This window comes from Schistocerca serialis, chromosome 5 (genome assembly GCF_023864345.2).
Source record: "Schistocerca serialis cubense isolate TAMUIC-IGC-003099 chromosome 5, iqSchSeri2.2, whole genome shotgun sequence".
NCBI lineage: Eukaryota > Metazoa > Arthropoda > Insecta > Orthoptera > Acrididae > Schistocerca > Schistocerca serialis.
Window position 1 is genome coordinate 232,998,284 of NC_064642.1, and position 25,630 is coordinate 233,023,913.

Here is a 25,630-nt window from a genome sequence, read left to right on the forward strand (position 1 = left end):
CGTTTCTGAAGAAGAGAAATTTGTTAACATCCAGTATTGTTTTAAGTGTCAGGAAGTCATTTCTGAAAGTATTCGTATGGAGTGTAGCCATGTATGGAAGTGAAACATGGACAATAAATAGTTTGGACAAGAAGAGAATAGAAGCTTTCGAAATGTGGTGCTACAGAAGAATGCTGAAGATTAGATGGGTAGATCACATAACTAATGAGGAAGTATTGAATAGGATTGGGGAGAAGAGAAGTTTGTGGCACAACTTGACCAGAAGAAGGGATCGGTTGGTAGGACATGTTCTGAGGCATCAAGGGATCACCAGTTTAGTATTGGAGGGCAGCGTGGAGGGTAAAAATCGTAGAGGGAGACCAAGAGATGAATACACTAAGCAGATTCAGAAGGATGTAGGTTGCAGTAGGTACTGGGAGATGAAAAAGCTTGCACAGGATAGAGTAGCATGGAGAGCTGCATCAAACCAGTCTCAGGACTGAAGACCACAACAACAACAACTGTTCACAGGGTGAGTCAGCTGCCCCTAACGATGTAGTTTTAGGCAACTCGCAATGTAATATCTGGTGTCCAAAATGGAATTTTCATATTCTCTCTCTCGTTACACGCAAACTATTAGTCCTATAGGAAAAAATGAAAAGGACCTTTTTGTAAGAAATTTGATGCAACTAAATTTTGTACTGGGTAAGTTTTCCTAGAAGCGCTAGTTTTCGAGTTATTCAAGAAAAATGTACAAAAGTAACCGTCAAACGCACACACAATCCGACACTCAGCCCTTATAAGTCAGGACTTCTAATATGGTGTTGATTGTGCTCCCTCCTAGCACTGTAGAAAAATTTTCTACTGATCGAATCATTTCACACATTCGACCTTTTTAATCTTCACTGAGTGGCTTATTACGCCGCCGGCTTGGTCGCACACCTACAAATTGTAAAACTGACGTTTGTGAAAATTTTACTTCACACTTTTATGAATTTTAACAGCATAAAATCAATAATCACATTGATGTATTCGACAGGCCTTCTCACTACGAAACTGCTGTGCTTGTGTAAAGGTTAATTTTGGATCGAACTGTCCACGCACTTAGTTTTAGCGTAACGTTTACAAAAGTCGTTTTTCTTTCATTACCCTCAAGGGCTCGTCAAAATTAGTAATGTTAACGAAATGGCCGACTATGCTGCTGGAGTAATAGCCCAACCAATAGAGATAAAAAATAAATCGAGTATCAGGGATGAGGAATGTGTGTCAGGGTGCAGTTTCGTTTGAAGGTAACTTTTGTACGTTTTACTTAAGTAACTCTGAAACCGTGGTCTACAGCAAAATGCATCCCAGTACAGAATTTAATAACATTAAATTTCCTACAAAAAGGTCTCGAAATTTTTTTCTTTGTGACTACTAGTTCGCGCATAGCAAGCCACAGAATATGAAAATCTCGCACGTGGTTTTTTTAAAGGCCTGGTATAATGTTGCGGGTTGCATGAAACTGCAGCGGTAGGGACGGATGAGTCAGCATGTATGCGTATGTATAAATGACTTCATGCTTAACGTCGGAAGACCCATAAAATTGTCAGCGAATGATGCTCTTGTATGTAGAGAAGCCGCAACGCTAGAAACTCGTAGCAAAATGTACTGCACATTCAAACTCAAGAAGCTGCAGAAAGCTACGAAATTTCAGTGATAGAACTTGGATAAATTGAAGTAATCAGAGGTTGAGAGAGTTTCATGGGGAGCATTAGGCAACGATTAACGGAAATGGATAAAAGAAATGACACAGAAGAGGAATGGGTACCTTTGAGAAATGAAATAATGAGGACACCAACGGATCAAATAGGCAAAAAGATAAGGCTCGGCAGAAATACGTGGATAACACGCGTGAAACCGTATTGATTTTAATTTCGAAAGGAGAAAATATAAAAATGCAGCTACTGAAGCAAGCAAACAGAACTATACAACCATCCTTAATAAACTACACGAACGAGTCGCAGATCGTCAGCTATATTCTGAATGTCACAGATCGCACTTCGTGTTGTATATTAATGACCTTACTGACACTATTAATAGTAAAATCAGACTTTTTGCAGATTATACAGTTCTCTATAATGAAGTATACTATCTGAGAGAAGCTGCACAAATATTCAGACCTTCATAAGATTCCACGTGGTGCAGAGATTGGCAGCTTGCTTCAAATGTTGAGAAACTAAAAATTTTGCACTTCACAAAATGTAGTATCCTATGACTATAATACCAATGAGTCACTGCTGGAACCGGCTAACTCATACAAATGCCTGGGTGTAACACTTTGCAGAGATATGAAGTGAAATGATCACATAGGTTCAGTCGTGGGTAAAGCAAATGGTAGACTGTGGTTTAATGGTAGAATACTGGAGAAGAGCAATCAGTCTACGAAAGAGATTGCTAACAAATCACTCGTACGATCGGTTGTAGAATATTGCTCGAGTGTGTGGGACCCATACCAGACAGGACTAACAGGGGATATTTAACGTATACAGAGAGGGGCAGCACGAAGGGACACGGGTTTGTTTAATCCATGGGAGAGCGTCACAGAAATACTGAAGCAAGTGGATTGGTAGACTCCTGAAGACAGATGTAAACTATCCCCAGGACGTCTATTAACAAAGTTTCAAGAACGGGGCTTTCAATGATAGCTCTAGGAATATACTGCAACCCCCTACGTGTCGCTCACGTAGGGATCGTGAGGACATGATTAGAATAATTACTGCATGCATAGAGGCATTCAAACGAGCATTCCTCCCGCACTACATATGTGAATGGAACAGGAAGAAACCCTATTAATTGGTACAATGTGACATATCCTCTGCCATGCACCTCACGGTGGTTTGCAGAGCATAGACATAGATGTAGATGTACATGTAGATATTCGGGATAAATTACAGATCACACCGATCGATTGCTGATCGCTCGCAGTTGCCATGAAATCTGATGAATCGCATGTGAAGTGTGACAATATGGCTGTGACTACAAGTTAAGCGTTGTTAGGTTAGGTTTAGTTTCGCTTTGCCCACCTTGAGTAAGAACTATACTTACAACTACACGCATAATGGAAGTTTTTAACTTCTAAACAGAATGTCGTAGCATACTTCTACGTGACCACATTTCTGTAGATGTATCTCTGGTCGGTCGGCCGATAAACTGATGTGTGCGTAAGCCCTCAAGGTGACGTGGTGACTGACGGAAGTAACAGTTTCGATAGAGGCCGGAAGGCGGACGAAATTCATCTCTTTCCGATAGCTACTGACATTACCGTTCAATACTGCCAGCTTACACACTGACATTGTTGTACATGTTGTATTGTTTCCATGTAAATGTCGTTCTGTGATACTGATAACATACCCTGTACACCCGACATACGCTTTCCAGTGTTTGATACTAACAATATAGTTTGTTTACGAGTACGCACAATTGCATGGAAACATGTCACATTCCCACAATCTGGAGGAAGGCTAAAGTTATTGCCATTTTAAAACCAGGCAAAAATGCTGATGACCCCAGAAATTTCCGACCCGTATCACTTCTCTGCCATGTCTTTAAAATCTTTGAAAAAATACTCCAGGATCGCCTCTCCAGTGCCACAGAACCCTACCTAATCCCCCAACAAGCAGGTTTCCGCCCAGGGAAAAGCACTACATCTCAGGTAATTAACCTCACGCAGCTGATTGAAGACGGCTATGAGAACCGGAAAATAACCGGTGTCACCTTTATAGACTTGACAGCTGCATATGACACCGTCAACTTCCGTCTGCTAATGAAGAAGCTGTATGCCATTACCAGGGACTTTAAATTCACACCCACAGTTAGAAGTCTGTCAGAGAACCGTAGGTTCTCTGTGGAATTCCAAGGGATGCATAGCAGGTGGTGGGCCCAGAAAAATGGTCTCCCTCAGGGCAGCGTACTGGCACCCTTACTTTTTAACATATACACCAACGATCAACCACTGCCAGCTGGTACGTAAAACTATATCTACGCCGATGACCGTGCTATGGCCGTACAGGGTGACTCCTTTGAGCATGTTGAGACAAAGTTCACGGATGCGCTAGACATGCTCTGTCAGTACTACGCCAACAATCAACTCAAGCCGAACCCTAGCAAAACACAAGTTTGCCCCTTCCATCTCCGTAACAAGCAGGCATCCCGTAAGCTGCGTGTCTTCTGGAAGGACACACTCCTCGAACACTGCGTTAACCCCAAAATGAAGGTGAGCGGCAGAAATAATATTCTTCGGAAAATAACGAACTCCTCCTGGGGCGCAAAGCCAGAGGTAGTGAGGACCACAGCACTAGCAGTTTGCTTCCCAGCAGGCGAATATGCAAGCAGTGTCTGGTACAACTCTACCCACGCTAAACAGGTCGACATTGCTCTGAACGAGACCTGCAGGCTCGTCACTGGATGTCTGAAACCGACGCCAACAGACAAGCTCTACCATCTTGCTGGGATTGCACCTCCTGCAGTGCGAAGAGAAGCGGCAGCCTATAGTGAAAGAGCGAGGGCTGAGATGGCAGAGAGCCACCTCCTCCACAAAACTCAGCCAGCCACCAAACGCTTGAAATCTAGACGCAGTTTTCTCAGAGCAACCGAAGATTTTAGCGACCAACCTGGATCTAGGGTGGAGAGATGGAAGCGGTCGGGAGAAGGGCACCGGATGGAACCAAAGGAAGAATTGGCACCAGGTTACAATGAGGACTGGGTGGTCTAGAGATCACTAAACAGGCTACGCACCAACACTGCATGGTCAAGAGATAACCTTCTGAAGTGGGGATATTCTACATCTAATCTCTGCGACTGTGGAGAGGTGCAGACGACCCAGCACATGTATAACTGCCCTGAATTTCCTTCACACTGCACTTTAGAAGATCTGATGTTGGCAACCCCAAATGCTGTCGACGTAGCCCGCTTGTGGGCCAAATGCCTATAACATTTTGTTTCTGTGCACACATATTTGTATATATATTTATATATATTTTCATATGCCGGTAATTAATTTTTTTTCTGTGTGCTATTCATTTTTTTATATTCCTGTATCCATGGTGCTTCTGACATGAATAAAAAAAAACGGGTATGCACACCCACTGAACGCTGTATCATCTGCTAGGTGAAGCTGTTTAATCTGACGTGCGAAATTGTGTCTGTGGCTATCTCCTGTTACGAGAAGAAACCTTTCCTCGGGGTGCAACTGTACACGAAGGCTATTGTCACAGTCTCTTTCGTCCCAGTAGCATCAAACAGTAACGACCACCTATCGAAATGACGTCTGTCGCTACTTGATTTATGTGACAACAGTGCGGTTGGTTCGCACTGCTGCCACCTAAATCGCTCGCTCATGTTTATCAACGGAGTTCCTGCTGCTGCTTCGTATGCTATTTGTTCCAAGCTTCTGATCTTTGCAGATTTCTGATGGCTGAGGATTGGAGAGGGAAGCGACGGTAGAGGAAGCAATCAAAAAAGTTTGAGGAGATAAGTAATTTATGTACATAAAAAAGAATTCAAGAATAAGCTTTCTCTGAGTGATTAACATTTGGGAGCTTTAGTCGTTGTGGTAGTTTTCTGTTGATATATTCAGAACTCTGTTGAACCTTCGTGTAAACAAATATGTGCTGCCCTTTGTCATCGGCTGCATTAGTCAAGAATGTGATTTCACTGGAAGTGAGTACTTGCTTATGTATTAGCTACTTTCTTGTTGATCTAGCCTGAATTACACTTTGGCACATGCTAATGCATTGAAATTCTTACGTGTCTTTGATAATTGCTGTACTAACCGTGTAAACGAAGTAGTTCTTGTATCAAATGTCACTGAACAGGCGGTTAGAAGTGTCTGCCAATGGAGCCCATAGGGATGCGTCATTCGTATGCACATATCCGAGCGAACCACGACGAGTGGAGTAGCCCTAGCAAGTTACATGCGCCATCAATTAGTGGGTTTGATTTACCATTGCAGGTTCGTGCATCACTTTTATATATAAAAAACAGGTTTTCACTTGCAGCTACACCCACTTATGCATATGTCACATACTGCAAATATCCTTCCTTATCCTTCTCCTCCTTCGCCTCTCCAGCTGCCCTCCATCTCCCCCCCCCCCTTTATCTATCCAACTCCTCCTGCCACCTCTCCTCTTCACTCACTTCCGTCCATTCTGATTCCATCCTCTCTCAGTCGACCTCGTCCTACCCCTCTCCCCTTCCCTCACTATATGACAAACTCCTCCTACCCCCTCTCTGCCTTTCTCCTCTTCACTCACTCTCTCTCTGTCCATCGCCACTCCATCCTGTCTCTGTCCACCTCTACGTCCCCTCCTCTCTTTCAACCTCCTCCTTCTCCTCTTTCTCTATCTCTCCTCTCCCTCTAACCATACCTTCCTCCCTGCACTCTTTCTCCCATCTCTACCTCCCTGTACTCATTCTGTCCAACTGTTCCTCTCCTGCTTCTCTCTTTCCATCTCCTCCCATCCTCCTCTCTGCCCATTTCATACCATCTCCCCATGTGCCCAACTGCTCTTGCCCCCTTGCACCCTCCTTCTCCTCACCCTCTCTCCATCCACCTCCTCCTAACTTCTCTCTTTCCACTCCTCCTCCCCTCTTTCTCCATCTGCCCTCCTCTCTATCTTCAACTCTTCCTCTCCTCCCTTGCTTGTCCATCTCCTCCATCTCTCTTTGTCCACATCCTCCTCCCCATCTCCCTGTCCACATCCTAGTCACCCCCTCTTCATCCTCACACCCACTCCAAAGTGACATAGTTGTTTCTCCTACAGTACTTTTTTCCAGACAATGCAACATATCGTACCACATTAGGTTGAAGGTAATCCAGTGGTTTACCACGAATTACATACACATACATCCTTTTTTATATGTATAAGATTATAAAATTTATTAAAAATGCTTAGAAAAAAGTGCAGAAAGATAGTTTCACAGGGTGAATTGCAGGGGGGGGGGGGGGGGGGTACGTTCAGCTGACTCCGGGTCTATGATACAGTAGTGTCTCAATGCTACAGTGTGATTTAAATTAGTTAGCATCTGACTCTGAGGTCGAAAACTGCGATGTTGTCGCAACAAGTACTGTCTTCAGACAGCCATCACAGCATGCTGGACTCACAGGGAGAGAAATTCGCTTTGAAGTTTTTATCTACCACAAAAATCACGCAAAGAATCTGAAATTCACATACGGTACACAGTTCCATAGTGTGTCTAAGTGTGTCAAAATGGTTTTCTTGATTTTAATTAGGGTTTCGCGTTTCTTTTGCGATGAAATAGGCGAAATTTTTTGTCCATGAATGTTTCATATTTCAGAAGTGACAGTCACAATGGTATGTGCACAGGAGAAGGCAGTGGGAACAGACAGTGCCATGTTCCCACTGGTGTGTTGTTAGCAGCAGCAGTCTAGCCCGCTAACTGTCAAATGTCAATTACTTTAGATCGGACTACAGTAGGACAGCGAGATAGGAGGGAACTCACTCTGGCTGATGAAGCTCATGATGGCGTCGCTGGTGTCGATGGCGCTGAGCTCCTGCCCGCTGAGGCGGAACTCTGAGCGGGAGCTCCTGGTGGCGCGCGGCTCGAGCAGCGACTGGTAGACGTCGAGCATGAAGCGGGGCGCGGCGCTGTGCAGCAGCTGCGGCGCCGCTGCGCGCGGCCGGCGCGGCAGCCCCAGCAGGCTGAGGATCTCGCGCTCCATCTGCCGCTTCTCGGCGCGCGACGTGGCGCGCTGGATCACCGTCTGGTCCAGGCCGTTGTCCGCGTACAGGCCCGACAGTGAACCGCCGCCCCCGGGCCAGCACGCCGCCGCCAGCGCGGCCAGCAGCAGCAGCGCGCAGCGAGACCGCATCACAGCAGCAGCACGGCACTTCACTAGCACAGCACGGCGCACCGCGACTCCTCTTTCCTCTCTGGCGGACGCTGACGCACTGACCGGTCATGCTCGCGTCTCGCCTGCAGACTGCGGGGAGGCTGTTGCCGCGCCAGACGGGCCGCCGCAGGGTTGCCAACCTGCCGGCGCGGTCCGCTCGAGCCACTGCTGTTACGTACACCCTATGCCTATGGCAACAACCGGTACCACAGTCACAACCACAGTCTAACATAGCGGTCGCGACACTCACTGCTGTAAAACTTGTTACCGTTTGACAGATGGAGCGACACTAGCGCTCCAAACGGCGAGTAAGGTGAACATCGTACAGGTCGTAAGCATAATGTTTGTCATTGTCGCCTATTGCCACAAGTACGACCTTCATCTTTATATTATTCTAAGTGGTACAAGCAACTGCTAAATACTGGATGAAATATGTCGAAAACATTATAATGAGTTGATTACATTACCTTCCACACAAAACCAAATATTTGAATAATTTTCAAACAATCTGTCAGCGAACAAAGTGCTAGCAAAATAATGTCATCACACGAAGGAAGCAAGGAAAATTATGTGACTAGCAACAGAAGTTAATTAAATACATACCAAACATTACGATTTTGTAAGACACGAATAACTGCACTTAATCTAACCACTTCATCCTCAAAGAGGCGACTGATGACCTCAGAAGTTAAGTTGCACAGTGCTCAGAGCCATTTGAACCAGCCATCCTCAAAGCAGGTCTGTGTTGACGATTCACACGGATCTGGCACTGATACATGGAGAGCTGAACTGGCTGCTTCTGTATCATAGGACTGTTTTACAGCTTTGGATGGATTGTCGAATCTCTGTGGCAGTTTCCTCTTCATATTCAGTAGAGGTGGTTTATTTGGGGTGTCAAACAGTGTGGGTACTGCATTCCACACAAGCTTATTATTGTCTGCGCTCATGAACTGGTTCTATTCTAAATGCAGCGAACAAAACCTAATATTATACAGGTAAACTGGGTCTATTTTCATAAGGTCTTCTCATCTGCTATTAACTAGCCATTTTCTGCTCCTAAAACGAAACATTAATCATTAATACACATGTAATTTGCAAGTGAATCCTGACGATACAGTTTAGTAACATGATGGTATATACCTCTCAGGATCCTTAGGAAAGCTAATAAAAGACAGCTGTGGTGTCTTCTCCCTGTTGTTGCTACAAACACTCCCACTTGTAAAAAATCATCGTAGAAATCAAAATAAACAACCACTATTCGCTTTCACGATCGCGCCGAACTCACAGTTTAAGTTACTGGCCGCTTGGGGCGCTGCTGGCGCGGTAGGTTACAAAACTGAGGCGAAGTGTCGCGACTGTTATGTTAGACTGTGGTCGCAACACTGCGTCTCTTTTTCGTTATCCACCGTCACTGCAGGGCGCCAAGCGGCCAGTAAGTTACACTGTTGAGTTCGTCGAGATCTTGTGAAAGTGAAAGCGAATTGTTATTGTTTATATTGGTCTGTAGAGTGGTTTTTGCGAACGGGAGCGTTTGTAGAGCAATAAACTGGTGCAACAAGAAAAAGGCACCACATTTTCCTTTTTTTAGGTTTCCTAACTAACGTAGGAGACTGGACTCCTACATTAAACGACTGTTTATTTACGCATCTCTTGTAACCTAAGGATATTTGCTAGAGAATTTCGTATCCTTCAAGAACAAAAAAATTGCTAGTAAACAGCAAAAGACCCATTTTATTTGCAGAACGGCGTTGTATACCTATTCAAAAACGTGAAGTTTTCTTCGCTACACTTCCAGTAAAATCAGTGAATGTGCGACATAGGTAGCGTGTATGGAATGCAATGACTACATTATTTAACGTAGCAGATAAGCTACCACAACTGTAGCTGAAGAAAAAAACACACGGACGTGATAATATAAGAACAAAAGCAATAAAACCGTTTCCCAACACAGAAGAAACCATTTCCACAATCGTTGCTGCATTTGAGTAAAACCGGCAAGAATCTTCAGAACAGCCGGCCGTTGTGGCCGAGTGGTTCTAGGCGCTTCAGTCTGGAACCGCGCGACCGCTACGGTCGCAGGTTCGAATCCTACCTCGGGCATGGATGTGTGTGATGTCCTTGGGTTAGTTAGGTTTAAGTAGTTCTAAGTTCTAGGGGACTGATGACCTCAGATGTTAAGTCCCATAGTGCTCAGAGCCATTTTTTTCTTCAGGACATTCGCTTTTGAAACAAAAGTAACTACAGTTACAAAAATAAATATCTGTTACAAAGTAGAGTGAAGTGTAAGAGTCTGCGACAATTTAGCCCCCTTATAAAGTTCTGTGTCAAGGAAAATGCCTGTCATAATAATAACAGGTAACAAAAGAAATACATTCGTCTCATGTCTGAAATATGTGTTTATATTCTCTTGTTTTCAGTTGAGAGCGCTGCAGTAATACACATGTTGGAAAGTATTTCTTCAGCAGTCAGTTGTAGCTTATGTCATTGAATCTAGTAGATTCAGTTGTTTTTATATGTGTTTCATGATCAATCGCCTTTTGACAATTTAATAAAGCTTGAAAAGCAAAAATTTAATAATTATTTCGCTAATTAACTAGAAAAATGAATAAAAACAAACTTCAATTTTACGGCTGCTTTCTCGCCGCTTGGGGCGTTAGAGTCGCATCAGCAATACGTCTAGACCATAGAGTGTGATCATAGTCTACTGTGCATGTTCTCAGCATCAAACAGTGCTAGTTACGTGATTTTGGACGACGCTGCAATTTGAGGTAACAGCGAAACTTAAATATTACAAGTATTCGCCTTGTTTTGTATACATTTCTGCATGTTTGAGTTTTAGTTTAGTGACATTTGTGCTGAGGCACTGTCGATGCTACGGATGTAAAGAGAAATATGTGAAAGGAGGACCAGTAACTTTAGATAGGTATGTACAACCAATGTATAATTGTAAATGTCATATTGATATGAGGCACTTTGTATGTTGAAAAGTATCGAGCCACGGTATTATAAAGTCTTGTATTATAGAGATAATTTATGTGATTTTATGGTCATGTGTTTACGAGATAAGGGCTAGATAAATTTGCGAGTGTGAGTAAACCGCCAGTCAGTATATACATATTGGTGCTACCTTCATACACAGATGAATTTATACACGAGAGCTTAATTCATTTTCTCCATTCCATGGAGGTTCTCCAACCCATGTCTGTATCGAACTATTTTTGCATGAGACAATCTACGGCAAATGAAAGAGAGAGAGGGAAAGGGAGAGAGACAGAGCGAGAGAGAGAGATAGCGATAGGGATTTAAATATGATTAATCTCATCCCTCGAAAATTTCCTCCTTCATACGTCCTCTGTGTTACCACAGATACGTGTCACTATCTCATTAGTATTAAGGTTGCATTACACGGAAGGCACCTAGCTGCTTCCGCCACCCTGGGAGGAATGCATAATTTCTGAACTGTGTTCACAGTGTTGTACAGCTGCTGTCCCTTCGCAGTAAACAGCACTTATGTCGTGAGTCCGTTATCTTGAGCTTGTTATAAACTGTTTGCGAGGAACTGCTATCGTAAAAATGATTCAATTTTGAATTGGTTTGTTTAAACAGGATGCCACCGGTTTTTTTTTTTTTTTTTTTTTTTTTTGTTTTTTTTTTTTTGCTAGCAGAATACGAGAAACTTCAGAATTATAATCAACTTTACGAATCACAAACAATTTCCATTCTTGACACTTTCACAGAAAATGAGCAAAGTAATGAACTGCCTGTTTGCGTAATTATTATCAAACTAGTTCTCAATTACAAGTCCAAAAAACCAGAGACTACTGTTTAAGTTCTTAATAATCGATACCTACAGCGGCAGACAACGTGTTTGCCCTCCGAGACTGGCGATTGAGCTTTTATATTTACAAATTAGAAATTGCTAACTAGGTTTTAACTGATACCGACAGCTGCAGACAACATGTCTCTCCTCCGAGACTGAAGAACCAGCTCTGATCTTACAGCCAAACCACCTCGCCCGCCATCCAAGTCGGACGCGATCCGAAGATCTCTGAAGTGCTGCGCTTGCCTTTATTAATTATTTATTACTCTCATTTATCATTCTGATGGTAATTAGCACTTTTGAAATAATGGAACCACAGCCTCCTACAGAGGCTATATGAAATGTAATTAAAATCACTGTTTAATTTCTGTAGTATTAATAACAGAAGTTTATCATTTTGGACCGCAATTTCCGAACGCAGCAGTCAATCGCGGAGAAGGAGCACAATTTAGGCGGTCTTCCTCACGATACACGTACCGAATAAACAACCGGTTCCTCACACCGCATTACTCGTACATCTTGCCACTGCTGCCTTCTCAACCGCTGTAACAAGAGCTTCTTGTAGCTGAATATGATGTCTGTCAAGCCAGAAATGTAACGGGTCTCCTATACAGTGTCACTGCAATTAATTAATTAGAACAAATTCGACAATATGAAACAGTGCAATACAAAACCTAAAAAAATTGTTGGCAGTCACTTCTTTTCTTACTCCAGAATTCGAGCACTGATTTTGTATTTTTTATTTGTCTGAACGTCATGTATAGTTCAACTTTTCTGATGTGATGGAGAAAAAATGTTATTGATATTTTACTTCGCTATAAAAAGTAGAAGTGTAAATAAAGGAAAGATGAAAATAATGATGGACAAACAGATGTGCAAATCGCTTACCGCAGTTACTGTAACAGTTTCGTAGTTGTACATGCGTTCTTTGTTCGTGACACTTTGGCATCGTCTGCAGCGCCATTGTAACGTATTAATTAGAACAGAGAATCAACAATATAAATAAGTGTAACAGAAACAAAAAAACATTAATAGCTGTCTCTTTTTATCTTGTTACCGAAAAAACACAAATAAAATGGAATCTGCGCAATGATTGCTGTTCGGTGTGGGATCCGCATCAGGTGGGGACTGACTGATGACATCGAAAAATTTCGGAGGACAGCTCGATTTCTATTGTCGCGAAACAGGGGAGATAGTGGCGCAGACATGATACGTGAATTGGAGTGGCAATCATTAAAACAAAGGCGTTTTTCTTTGCGACGGGATCTTCTCATGAAATGTCAATCACCAGTTTTCTCCACTGATTGCGAAAACATTCTGTTGGCACCCACCTACACGGGGAGAAATGATCATAACGATAAAATAAGAGAAATCAGGGCTCGCACAGAAAAATTAAAGTGTTCGTTTTTCCCGAGCGCCGTTCAATCTACATATACATCTACATCCATACTCCGCAAGCCACTTGACGGTGTGTGGCGGAGGGTACCTTGAGTAACTCTATCGGTTCTCCCTTCCAGGTATTCCAGTCTTGTTTTGTTGGTGGAAAGAAATATTGTCGGTATGCCTCTGTGTGGGCTCTAATCTCTCTGATTCTATCCTCATGGTCTCTTCGCGAGATATACGTAGGAGGGAGCAATATACTGCTTGACTCCTCGGTGAAGGTATGTTCTCGAAACTTCAACAATAGCCCATACCGAGCTACTGAGCATCTCTCTTGCAGAGTCTTCCACTGGAGTTTATCTATCATCTCCGTAACGCATCCTGTAACGAAGCGCGCTGCTCTCCGTTGGATCTTCTCTATATCTTCTATCAACCCTATCTGGTACGGATACCACACCGGTGAGCAGTATTCAAGCAGTGGGCGAACAAGTGTACTGTAACTTACTTCCTTTGTTTTCGGACTGCATTTCCTTAGGATTCTTCCAATGTATCTCAGTCTGGCTCTGGCATCTACTTTACCGACGATTAAATTTATATGGTCATTCCATTTTAAATCACTCCTACTGCCTACTCCCACATAATTTATGGAATTTACTGCTTCCAGTTGCTGACCTGCTATATTGTAGCTAAATGATAAAGGATCCTTCTTTCTATGTATTCGCAGCACATTGCTGTTGTCTACATTGAGATTCAATTGCCATTCCCTGCACCATGCGTCAATTCGTTGCAGATCCTCCAGCATTTCAGTACAATTTTCCATTGTTACAACCTCTCGATATACTACAGCATCATCCGCAAAAAGCAAAAACTTTACTGTCAGCGAGACTGGAACCGCGAACCAGAACAGACGCTTTTTTACAGGTCAGCACGTTACCACAGACGTCTTTAAGCCAACTTCAGTTCCCAGTATCCAGTTGTTAAGATGTCTGTAACACGCGTATGGTAGGCTGACCAGATTTCCAAATAAAAATACGGGACACATATGGGTACCAAAGATTGCGATACCAAACCTGGAATTTGACTCGTGACTTTATCAACATGGTGGTCAAGTCTTAAAATACGGCCGACCTTGACGTCATTCATTAATGCAGGTAGACACAATCACAGGTATTTATACACACACAGTGTAGGAAGACACGAAGCTATTTTTTTGCTCTCCAAAGCTAACGTGTTGTATTTAACTGTTCACGTAATTACATTTGCTTCTTTCGAAAACACTTCATTTTTAGAACGGTTTGTAGTGGGTAGAAAATGGGGCTTTTGAGTATAAAACGATCACAACATAAAAAATATTTAATTGGAGAAAGAAAATCAAACCAAAGGGACAAGCACAGGAATTAAGGGGTTTTGGGTGGGGGCAAACTAAATATAAGCCAATCCCAATAACGAAGACTTACCAAGTCAGTTGCTAATGCAAAAATTAATCAGACATATTTGCACTAAATAAAATCTAAATAACTTGCATTACTAATCACCGTATCTGACATCTCTCTTAAACTTCCCAGTTTCAATATTTGTTGTCTTGGTAAAATACTGAATCAAAAATTGACTTTTATGTTTACTTTCTTCGGTGATAATGCTATAAAACGAGCATCTTTGAACTTAATTACGAATGAGATAAACTGAAAGAGGTGCAAGAACTTCCTTAATCAAACATGTTGTTTTCGTTCTATCTGAGACGTAGTGAGTGGCAGTTTTTGAGTTACTTAATATGCGTTTTATTAACTTATTAAGGCAGCCTGCAGAAGCAAAATAGTGATGTGTTTAGAATACATGATAAGCAAAACGCAATTCAGCTGCAGTAATTTTTTCTCCTTCCAAACTATGGTGCGTTACAAAATAATTTCTGAGAGTTTTATGTGTGCTTGAGGATGATACGTTGGATTTATGTTTCTCTTTTCTAACATAGTCATTTATATGTGCAATATCTCCATGACCAATACTTAAATATGTATTACAGAGTTTGCAGAAGGCTTCATATCCTGTTCTGATTTTTTTAATAAAGGGATATTTCTCGCTATATTTGTTGGAAAATTTGCACTTTCTCTTTGACATTTTGGAGAGGACTAAAAGACTATAAAAACAGTACTTAGAAACTTCCTGATTAATCTAATAAAGAACTGTACTTCACATATAGCACGACAACTTTTTAAAAAGTTCGCTTTAGAAGGGAGTGAAGGGGGAGGGGCAGTGCAGGGGTGATCAGGTTGACAGTATCTCCTGCATTGCTGGCGATGTGAACTCTGCCCGAGCATCCGCTACGCTACAAATGTCACACGCAATTAACAAGGTTTCGCGATTGCACACTGTAAGGACGCACACATTCAGATATGGTATTATTGGTAATAATAAATATTAAATAAAGTAAATTCAAGTGGCAGCGACACAGCCTTCCGAAATGCCTTCACAAAATAAGGTGAAGTAAATATTCCAGAATTCGAATCAAGAACAGATGCCAACATGAGTAACTTAGAAGCAAATATCCTCGGAGTAGTGAAGCAACTTCTGTCACTTAATAAAAGCAAGTCTTCTGGTCCAGACTGTATACCAGTTAGGTTCCTTTCAGAGTATGCTGATGCATTAGCTCCATACTTAACAATCATATACAACCGTTCGCTCGACGAAAGATCCGTACTCAAAGAGTGGAAAGTTGCACAGGTCACACCAATATTCAAGAAAGGTAGTAGGAGTAATCCACCTAATTACAGGCCCATATCGTTAACGTCGATATGCGGTAGGATTTTGGAACATATAGTGTGTTCGAACATTATGAATTACCTACAAGAAAACGGTCTATTGACGCACAGTCAACATGGGTTTAGAAAACATCGTTCTTGTGAAACACAACTAACTCTTTATTCGCTTGAAGTGCTGAGTTCTACTGACAAGAGATTTCAGATCGATTGCGTTTTTCTTTATTTCCGGAAGGCTTTGGACACTGTATCACACAAACGGCTTGTAGTGAAATTGCATGCTTATGGAATATATTCTCAGTTATGTGACTGGGTTTGTGATTTCCTGTCAGAGAGGCCACAGTTCATAGTAACTGACGGAAAGTCATCGAGTAAAACAGAAGTGATTTCTGGTGTTCCCCAAGGTAGTGTTATAGGCCTTTTGATTTTCCTTATCTATATAAACAATTTTGGAGACAATCTGAGATGACGCTGTCGTTTATTGACTAATAAACTCATCATAAGATCAAAACAAATTGCAAAACGGCTTAGAAAAGATATCTGAATGATGGGAAAATTGGCAGTTGAACCTAAATAACGATAAGTGTGGGGTCATCCACATGAGTGCTAAAAGGAATCCATTAAACTTCAGCTACACCATAAATCAGTCAAATCTAAAGGCCGTAAATTCAACTAAATACCTAGGAATTACAATTACGAACAACTTAAATTGGAGGGAACACACAGAAATTGTTGTGGGGAAGGTTAACAAAGACTGCATTTTATTGGCAGGACACTTAGAAAATGTAACAGATCTACTAAGGAGACTACCTTCACTGCGCTTGTGCGTCCTCTTATAGAATATGGCTGCGCGGTGTGGAGTCCTTACCAGATAGGATTGACGGAGTACATCGAAAAAGTTCAAAGAAGGGCAGCACGTTTGTACTACCGCGAAATATGGGAGAGAGTGTCACTGAAATGATACAGGATTTGGGCTGGACATCATTAAAAGAAAGGCGTTTTTCGTTGCGACGGAATCTTCTCACGAAATTCCAATCACCAACTTTCTCCTCCGAATGCGAAAATATTTTTTCACACCGACCTACATAGGGAGAAACGATCACCACGATAAAATAAAGGAAATCCGAGCTCGTACGGAAAGATATAGGTGTTCGTTCTTTCCGCGCGCTACACGAGATTGGAATAACAGAGAATTGCGAAGGTGGTTCGATGAACCCTCTTCCAGGCACTTAAATGTGATTTGCAAAATATGCAGGTAGATGTAGAATAAGTAGAACACCAATTACATATTTAACATCAAATTGGTTCAAATGGCTCTGAGCACTATGGGACTCAACATCTGAGGTCATCAGTCCCCTAGAACTTAGAAGTACTTAAACCTAACTAACCTAAGGACATGACACACATCTGTGCCCGAAGCAAGATTTGAACCTGCGACCGTAGCAGTCGTGCGATTCCGGACCGAAGCGCCTAGAACCGCGCGGCCACCGCGGCCGACTTTTAAACATCATTAGCGTATTTACTCCATGTGAGACTGTTAGACCGCAAGTTTTGAGAGCAACAAGAAAAGGAACAATATCTGTGGACTTCTACTGACACTACCTGACCGGAGGGTGGCTTAAGTTGTCGCACTGTAATTACTAACTTTAGTAAAACTTGCTTACATCGATAGCAAGCTCTAGACAGAAGTTGTAGAAATATACGATATCTACATAAATATTTTCAAATCTTGTCGTCAAACACCTTCTAATCAGCTGAATATATGAGGTTCATTCAAATGAAACTTGGTCAGTGCGTCTACCTTTGTTTTATACGTAAAGTGGCACCACGTACCTCCGGGTATGGTGGCGCCATCTATTTGAAGAGAGACTGACGCGTGTACACCGTTTGATGTTGTATAACGCCAGTGGTTTCACGCCGAAGACAAGGTGGTCACACAAGTTATCGTCCAGTACCGAATATGCAGGCGAGTAAGGAGGAGTGATTGGATGTTTGGCGGCGGAGGGGCTGGATTAGCCGAGCGGTCTAAGGCGCTGTGTGGCAGGCCCCGGCGGAGGTTCGAGTCCTCCCTCGGGCATGGGTGTGTGTGTTTGTCCTTAGCATAATTTAGGTTAAGTAGTGTGTAAGCTTAGGGACTGATGACCTTAGCAGTTAAGTCCCATAAGATTTCACGCACATTTGAACATTTCTTTTGCGGCGGAGGAAGTTGAAGGCCGTGAGATGTATCGACGGATGAAGGTTGTGTACAGTGAGTACAGTCTGAGTCGTTCAAGTGTTGTGGAATGGCGCAAATGATTCCTTGAGGGGCGCAAGTCAATGGAAGACGATGTTCGTCCTGGACAGGCTCATCCTGTCATCACACCCGAAATGGTTGCGAAAGTGAATGCTTTAGTCTTGAACAACCGCAGAATCACCGTGGACGAGATCCATCGGTTACTGGGTATTAGCGTGGGCACCGTCCACACCATAATGCATCAAATTTCGTAAAATCTGTGCGCAGTGGGTTCCCCAAAAACTGACCGCCGAACAGCAAATAATCGAATGGCGCTGTCTTTGAGCGATCTGCAACGTTATGATGAGGAGGAATACGGCTTTGTGTCGCGTATTGTCACAGGTGACGAAACGTGGTGTCACCGTTTTGAACCGGAAACCAAGCGTCAGAGCAAGCAGTGGAGACATGCGCTCCGACAGTAGCCTACTAGCTTCTCCAAGGACGGAATCGACCGGCTAGTGTCGCAAACGGATAAATGAGCCAACAGTTTCGGCGACTGTTTTGAGTATGTGTACTGCGTATAGCTACATTTTTGAGTTAATGAAACCGTTACCGTTGCTTTACACTAGCGACCGGGTTTCATTAGAATGCCCCTTGTAATAAAAGTCGGAACCGCTGCGCCTTCAATTGCCGACTGAGCGTTGTGAGAACATGGTTGTGAGGCAGTGTTGTTAGGGAATCATAGCGAGTGGATGATACAACCAACTACAAAAATGTCATGTTACCACTGAAAAATCATGTATTTTTATTTTTAAATCTCTGCCCACTACTACCATCTCGACCTACGTTGATAGTAGCAGTTGACCTATGTTGCATAGTTACCAAAAAGCATTAAAATTATTTAACAAAATAAAAAAATAAACAATGTCACTACTAGAACTGTTTGCACTTGTCTGGATTAGTCTGTTCAGTGGCACTGAGATCAATATAATCGTCTGATATAGTTGAAAACTTATCAACTTCATCTACATCCCTCGATGGGTAAAGATGAAACGTGGATCAAATGGCTCTCAGTACTAAGGACTTAACATGTGAGGTCATCAGTCCTCTAGAACTTAGAACTACTTAAACTTAACCTAAGGACCGTAGCGGTCGCGCGGTTCCAGACTGAAGCACCTAGAACTGCTCGACCACAACGGCCGGAGGAGGGTAAAGATGAGCTGTGGTCATTCTATCGTAGCCTTGATCGGCTGAAATGCAGTGCAGCAGCCGTCGGACCATTTGAAGCACTGTGATGTCAGGAGAGTTCCATTCATTGTTGATGTAGACAGTCAGTTTCTCAATCTGCTTTTCAATCTGAATATCTTGCTGAAAACGAAATCTCAATAAAAATTAATTTAAAAAAATGACACAGATGATTTTTAAATTGGGCTGTCTCACCTTTCACTCTTCCTCGCCATTAAATAATCTCACTTGTTGCCGATAAGGATGGTAACAGTAACAACCGAACAGCTTGCGATCATCTGACAATACTGATTTTTATCTTACCTCAATACTCGCTCGTATTCTGTTGTGGAATACGGAAGTGATAGTAGTGCTAGGGCGAAGTCAGCTAAAGCGTAGTACAATTGTATACTGACGTCGGATGAGATTTGTCCAATCTGAAAAATACATACATTGTCGAAACTTCCTGGTTGATTAAAACTGTGTGCCGGACCGAGACTCGAACTCGGAACCTGGATATACATTGTCCTTTAATAAGGCCTGTATTTATGGGCATTTAAAGGATGACATAACGCTTTTCCCTTCGTGTACTGATTCAAACTAAAATTATTCTAAAAGGTCATACGCCGCATAATATTATGAAAACTTAAATCAGTTTCAGATTCCGAAGAAACATCTGATGGAAGCACATCCAAGGGCAAACAGCGCCATTCATCATACACTTTCTGCATTTCAGTGTGTTTAATCTGTGATACAAGTTTTGCCAGTGTTGTTAAAGTAGGTGTAACTTCTTTCTCTCTGTACGAGACAAGGCTCTTTTTGGAGATAATACAGGTAAATGTTCATTAAATTTAAACCGCATCAGAATTCCTTTACATCCACGAATGAAGAAGCTGGGGCACTTCTCCCTAAATGCCCTTATAACATAACGCATGGCCAAAACATAAAAAAAATGGTTCAAATGGCTCTGAGCACTATGGGACTCAACATCTTAGGTCATACGTCCCCTAGAACTTAGAACCACTTAAACCTAACTAACCTAAGGACATCACACACACCCATGCCCGAGGCAGGATTCGAACCTGCGACCGTAGCAGTCCCGCGGTTCCGGACTGCAGCGCCAGAACCGCTAGACCACCGCGGCCGGCGCCAAAACATCCTTCGACTTCATTGTTTCCAGAATTTCTACACATAAATGCACTGAATCACCAAAGAAACTAGTATACGCATGCGTATTTAAATACAGATATATGTAAACAGACAATATGGCGCTGTGGTCGGCAACGCCAATATAAGACAACAGGTGTCTGGCCCAGTTGTTAGATCGGTTACGGCTGCTACAATCGCAGGTGATCAAGATTTAAGCAAGTTTCAACGTGGTGTTATAATCGGCGCACCAGCGATGGGACACGGCGTCTCCGAGGTAGCTATGAAGTGCGGATTTTCACTTACGACCATTTCACGAGTGTACGCATGGCCATGGACCTTGCCGTTGGTGGGTAGGCTTGGGTCCCTCAGCGATACAGATGGCCATACCGTAGGTGCAACCACAACGGAGGGGTATCTGTTGAGAGGCCAGACAAACGTGTGATTCCTGAAGAGCGGCAGCAACCTTTTCAGTAGTTGCAGGGGCAACACCCTGGACGACTGACTGATCTGGCCTTGCAACACTAACCAAAACGGCCTTGCTGTGCTGGTACTGCAAACGGCTGAAAGCAAGGGGAAACTACAGCCTTAATTTTTCCCGAGGGCATGCAACTTTACTGTATGGTTAAATGATGATGGCGTCCTCTTGGGTCAAATATTCCGGAGGTAAAATAGTCCCCCATCCGGATCTCCGGGCGGGGACTACTCAAGAGGACTTCGTTATCAAGAGAAAGAAAACTGGCGTTCTACGGATCGGAGCGTGGAATGTCAGATCCATTAATCGGGCAGGTAGGTTAGAAAATTTAAAAAGGGAAATGGATAGGTTGAATTTAGATATAGTGGGAATTGGTGAAGTTCGGGGGCAGGAGGAACAAGACTTTTGGTCAGGTGATTACAGGGTTATAAATACAAAATCAAATAGGGCTAATGCAGGAGTAGGTTTAATAATGAATAAAAAAATAGGTGTACGGGTAAGCTACTACAAACAGCATAGTGAACGCATTATTGTAGCCAAGATAGACACGAAGCCCATGCCTACTACAGTAGTACAAGTTTATATGCCAACTAGCTCTGCAGATGATAAAGAAATTGATGAAATGTATGATGAGATAAAATAAATTATTCAGGTAGTGAAGGGAGATGAAAATATAATAGTCATGGGTGACTGGAATTCGAGAGTAGGAAAAGGGAGAGAAGGAAACATAGTGGGTGAATATGGATTGGGGGACAGAAATGAAAGAGGAAGCCGTCTGGTAGAATTTTGCACAGAGCATAACTTAATCATAGCTAACACTTGGTTCAAGAATCATAAAAAAGGTTGTACACATGGAAAAATCCTGGAGATACTAGAAGGTATCAGATAGATTATATAATGGTAAGACAGAGATTTAGGGATCAGGTTTTAAATTGTAAGGCATTTCCAGGGGCAGATGTGGACTCTGACCACAATCTATTGGTTATGAACTGTAGATTAAAACTGAAGAAACCGCAAAAAGGTGGGAATTTAAGGAGATGGGACCTAGATAAACTGAAAGAACCAGAGGTTGTACAGAGTTTCAGGGAGAGCATAAGGGAACAATTGACAGGAATGGGGGAAAAAAATACAGTATAAGAAGAATGGATAGCTCTGAGGGATGAAATAGTGAAGGCAGCAGAGGATCAAGTAGGTAAAAATACGAGGGCTAGTAGAAAGCCTTGGGTAACAGAAAAAATATTGAATTTAATTCATAAAAGGAGAAAATATAAAAACGCAGTAAATGAACCAGGCAAGAGGGAATACAAACGTCTCATAAATGAGATCGACAGGAAGTGCAAAATGGCTAAGCAGGGACGGCTAGAGGACAAATGCAAGGATGTAGAGGCTTATCTCACTAGGGGTAAGATAGATACTGCCTACAGGAAAATTAAAGAGACCTTTGGAGAAAAGAGAACCACTTGTATGAACATCAAGAGCTCAGATGGAATCCCAGTTCTAAGCAAAGAAGGGAAAGCAGAAAGGTGGGAGCAGTATATAGAGGGTCTATACAGAGGCGATGTACTTGAGGACAATATTATGGAAATGGAAGAGGATGTAGATGAAGATAAAATGGGAGATACGATACTGCGTGGAGAGTTTGACAGAGCACTGAAAGACCTGAGTCGAAACAAGGCCCCGGGATTAGAACTACTGACGGCCTTGGGAGAGCCAGTTTTGACAAAATTCTACCATCTGGTGAGCACGATGTATGAGACAGGCGAAATACCCTCAGACTTCAAGAAGAATATAATAATTCCAAACCCAGAGAAATCAGGTACTGTCAGATGTGAAAATTAGCGATCAGTCAGTTTAATAAGTCACGGATGCAAAATACTAACGCGAATTCTTTACAGACGAATGGAAAAACTGGTAGAAGCCGACCTCGGGGAAGATCAGTTTGGGTTGCGTAGAAATGTTGGAACACGTGAGGCAATACTGACTCTACGACTTATCTTAGAAAATAGATTAAGGAAAGGCAAACCTACATTTCTAGCATTTGTAGACTTAGATAAAGCTTTTGACAATGTTGACTGGAATACTCTCTTTCTAATTCCAAAGGTGGCAGGGATAAAATACAGGGAGCGAAAGACTATTTACAATTTGTACAGAAACCAGATGGCAGTTATAAGAGTCAAGGGGCATGAAAGGGAAGCAGTGGTTGGGAAGGGAGTGAGACAGGGTTGTAGCCTGTCCACGATGTTATTCAATCTGTACATTGAGCAAGCAGTAAAGGAAACAAAAGAAAAATTCGGAGTAGGTATTAAAGTCCACGGAGAAGAAATAAAAACTTTGAGGTTCGCCGATGACATTGTAATTCTGTCAGAGACAGCAAAGGACTTGGAAGAGCTGTTGAACGGAATGGACAGTGTCTTGAAAGGAGGGTATAAGATGAACATCAACAAAAGCAAAACGAGGATAATGGAATGTAGTCGAATTAAGTCGCGTGATGCTGAGGGAATTAGTTTAGGAAATGAGACACTTAAAGTAGTAAAGGAGTTTTGCTATTTGGGGAGCAAAATAACTGATGATGGTCGAAGTAGAGAGGATATAAAATGTAGACTGGCAATGGCAAGGAAAGCGTTTCTGAAGAAGAGAAATTTGTTAACATGGAGTATAGATTTAAGAGTCAGGAAGTCGTTTCTGAAAGTATTTGTATGGAAGTGAAACATTGACGATAAATAGTTTGGACAAGAAGAGAATAGAAGCTTTCGAAATGTGGTGCTACAGAAGAATGCTGAAGATTGGATGGGTAGATCACATAACTAATGAGGAGGTATTGAACAGAATTAGGGAGAAAAGGAGTTTGTGGCACAACTTGACAAGAAGAAGGGACCAGTTGGTAGGACATGTTCTGAGACATCAAGGGATCACAAATTTTGCATTGGAGGGCAGCGTGAAGGGTAAAAATCGTAGAGGGAGACCAAGAGATCAACACACTAAGCAGATTCAGAAGGATGTAGGTTGCAGTAAGTATGGGGAGATGAAGAAGCATGCACAGGATAGAGTAGCATGGAGAGCTGCATCAAACCAGTCTTAGGACTGAAGACAACAACAACAACAACAACAACCATGAATATCTGGAATCCGGTAAAACATCAAATCTCCGACATCGCTGTGGTCGGAAAAACATCCTGCAAGAACAGGACCACGACGACTGAAGAAAATCGTTGAGCGTGACAGAAATGCAGCCCTTCCGCAAATTGCTGCAGATTTCAGTGCTGGGCCATCAACAAGTGTCAGTATGCAAACCACTCAACGAAACATCATCGATATGGGCTTTCGGAGCCGATGACCCACTCGTGTACCTTTGATGACTGCACGACACAAAGCTTTACGCCTCGCCAGGGCCCATCAACACAGACATTGGACTGTTGATGACTGGAAACATGTTGCCTCGTCCGACGAGGCTCGTATCAGATTGTATCGAGCTGATGGATGTCTAGGGTATGCGGACAACCTCGTGAACCCATGGAGCCTGCATGTCAGCAGGGGACTGTTCAAGCTGGTGGAGCTCTGTAATGGTATGGGGCGTGTGAAGTTTGATGTGGGACCCATGATGCGTCTAGATACGACTCTGACAGGTGACACTTATGTAAGCTTCCTGTCTGCTCACCTGCATCCATTTATGTCCATTGTGCATTCCGAGGACTTGGGCAATTCTAGCAGGACAATGCGACACCCCACACGTCCATAATTGCTTCAGAGTGGCCCCAGGGACAGTCTTCGGAGTTTAAACACTTCCGTTGGTCCCCAAACTCCCCAGACATGAACATTATTGCGCATGAAACTTCCTGGCAGATTAAAATGTGTGCCGGACTGAGACTCGAACTCGGGACCTTTGCCTTTCGCGGGCAAGTGCTCTACGAACTGAGCTAGTTCTGCAGGGTTCTCAGGACAGCTTCTGTAAAGTTTGGAAGGTAGGAGACGAGATACTGGCAGAAGTAAAGCTGTGAGGACGGGGCGTGAGTCGTGCTTGGGTAGCTCAGTTGGTAGAGCACTTGCCCGCGAAAGGTAAAGGTCCTGAGTTCGAGTCTCGGTCCGGCACACAGTTTTTATCTGCCAGGAAGTTTCATATCAGCGCACACTCCGCTGCAGAGTGAAAACCTCATTCTGGATTATTGCGCATATCTGAGATACCTTGCAACGTGCTGTTCAGAAGAGATCTCCACCCCTTCGCACTGTTACGGATTTATGAACAGCCCTGCAGGATTCATGGTGTCAGTTCCCTCCAGCAGTACTTCAGAGATTAGTCGAGTCCATGCCACGTCGTGTTGCGGTACCTCTTCGTGCCCGCGGGGGCCCTGCACGGTATTAGGCAGGTGTACCAGTTTCTTTGGCTTTTTAGAGTACATGTTGTTAATACACGAAAAACTGGTTTAATCTGCAGGCTCTCAGGTTCCGCGCTAATAGTATCCAGAGACTTTCTGTGAACACGACCATGTTTCATGGAGGTTAACAAAAGTCTTTAAAAAATTTTCCACTTGTTTCTTTCAATTTACAGTTACAACTTTTGAAGATTGGAAGTAAGCATTCATTGTATTAAATTTGGGGAAAATACACTTTAGAAATTCGGAAATACAGTTTAATAAATGGATCACGGAGCATGTTTAGGATTTCCTTGGATTTACTAATCTTTTCTATTGCCTCCCACTCTTCTTCAGAAAGAAGTAAAAGCCAATGAATCTGCGCTGGGTGAATTATTTTG

At 42.8% G+C, this 25,630-nt stretch overlaps 2 protein-coding genes across 4 annotated transcripts in view; one reads left to right on the forward strand and one right to left on the reverse strand.

The window, feature by feature from the left end:
* The window catches only part of LOC126481333 (peptidyl-prolyl cis-trans isomerase B-like), a 424,329-nt gene that overhangs the window by 262,141 nt on the left and 136,558 nt on the right, over nt 1–25,630 (forward strand). The window lies entirely within an intron of this gene.
* LOC126481331 (protein 60A) overlaps nt 1–25,630 on the reverse strand; it is a 538,305-nt gene that overhangs the window by 190,227 nt on the left and 322,448 nt on the right. The window contains exon 1 of one of the 3 annotated variants that reach the window (XM_050105000.1): nt 7,483–7,948. The exons of the other annotated variants lie outside the window; for them this stretch is intronic. Within the exon in view, the coding sequence (XP_049960957.1) occupies nt 7,483–7,852 (370 nt within the window). The 5' untranslated portion in view covers nt 7,853–7,948. Of the gene's footprint in view, nt 1–7,482; nt 7,949–25,630 lie in introns of those variants that run through there. 3 annotated transcript variants of the gene reach the window in all.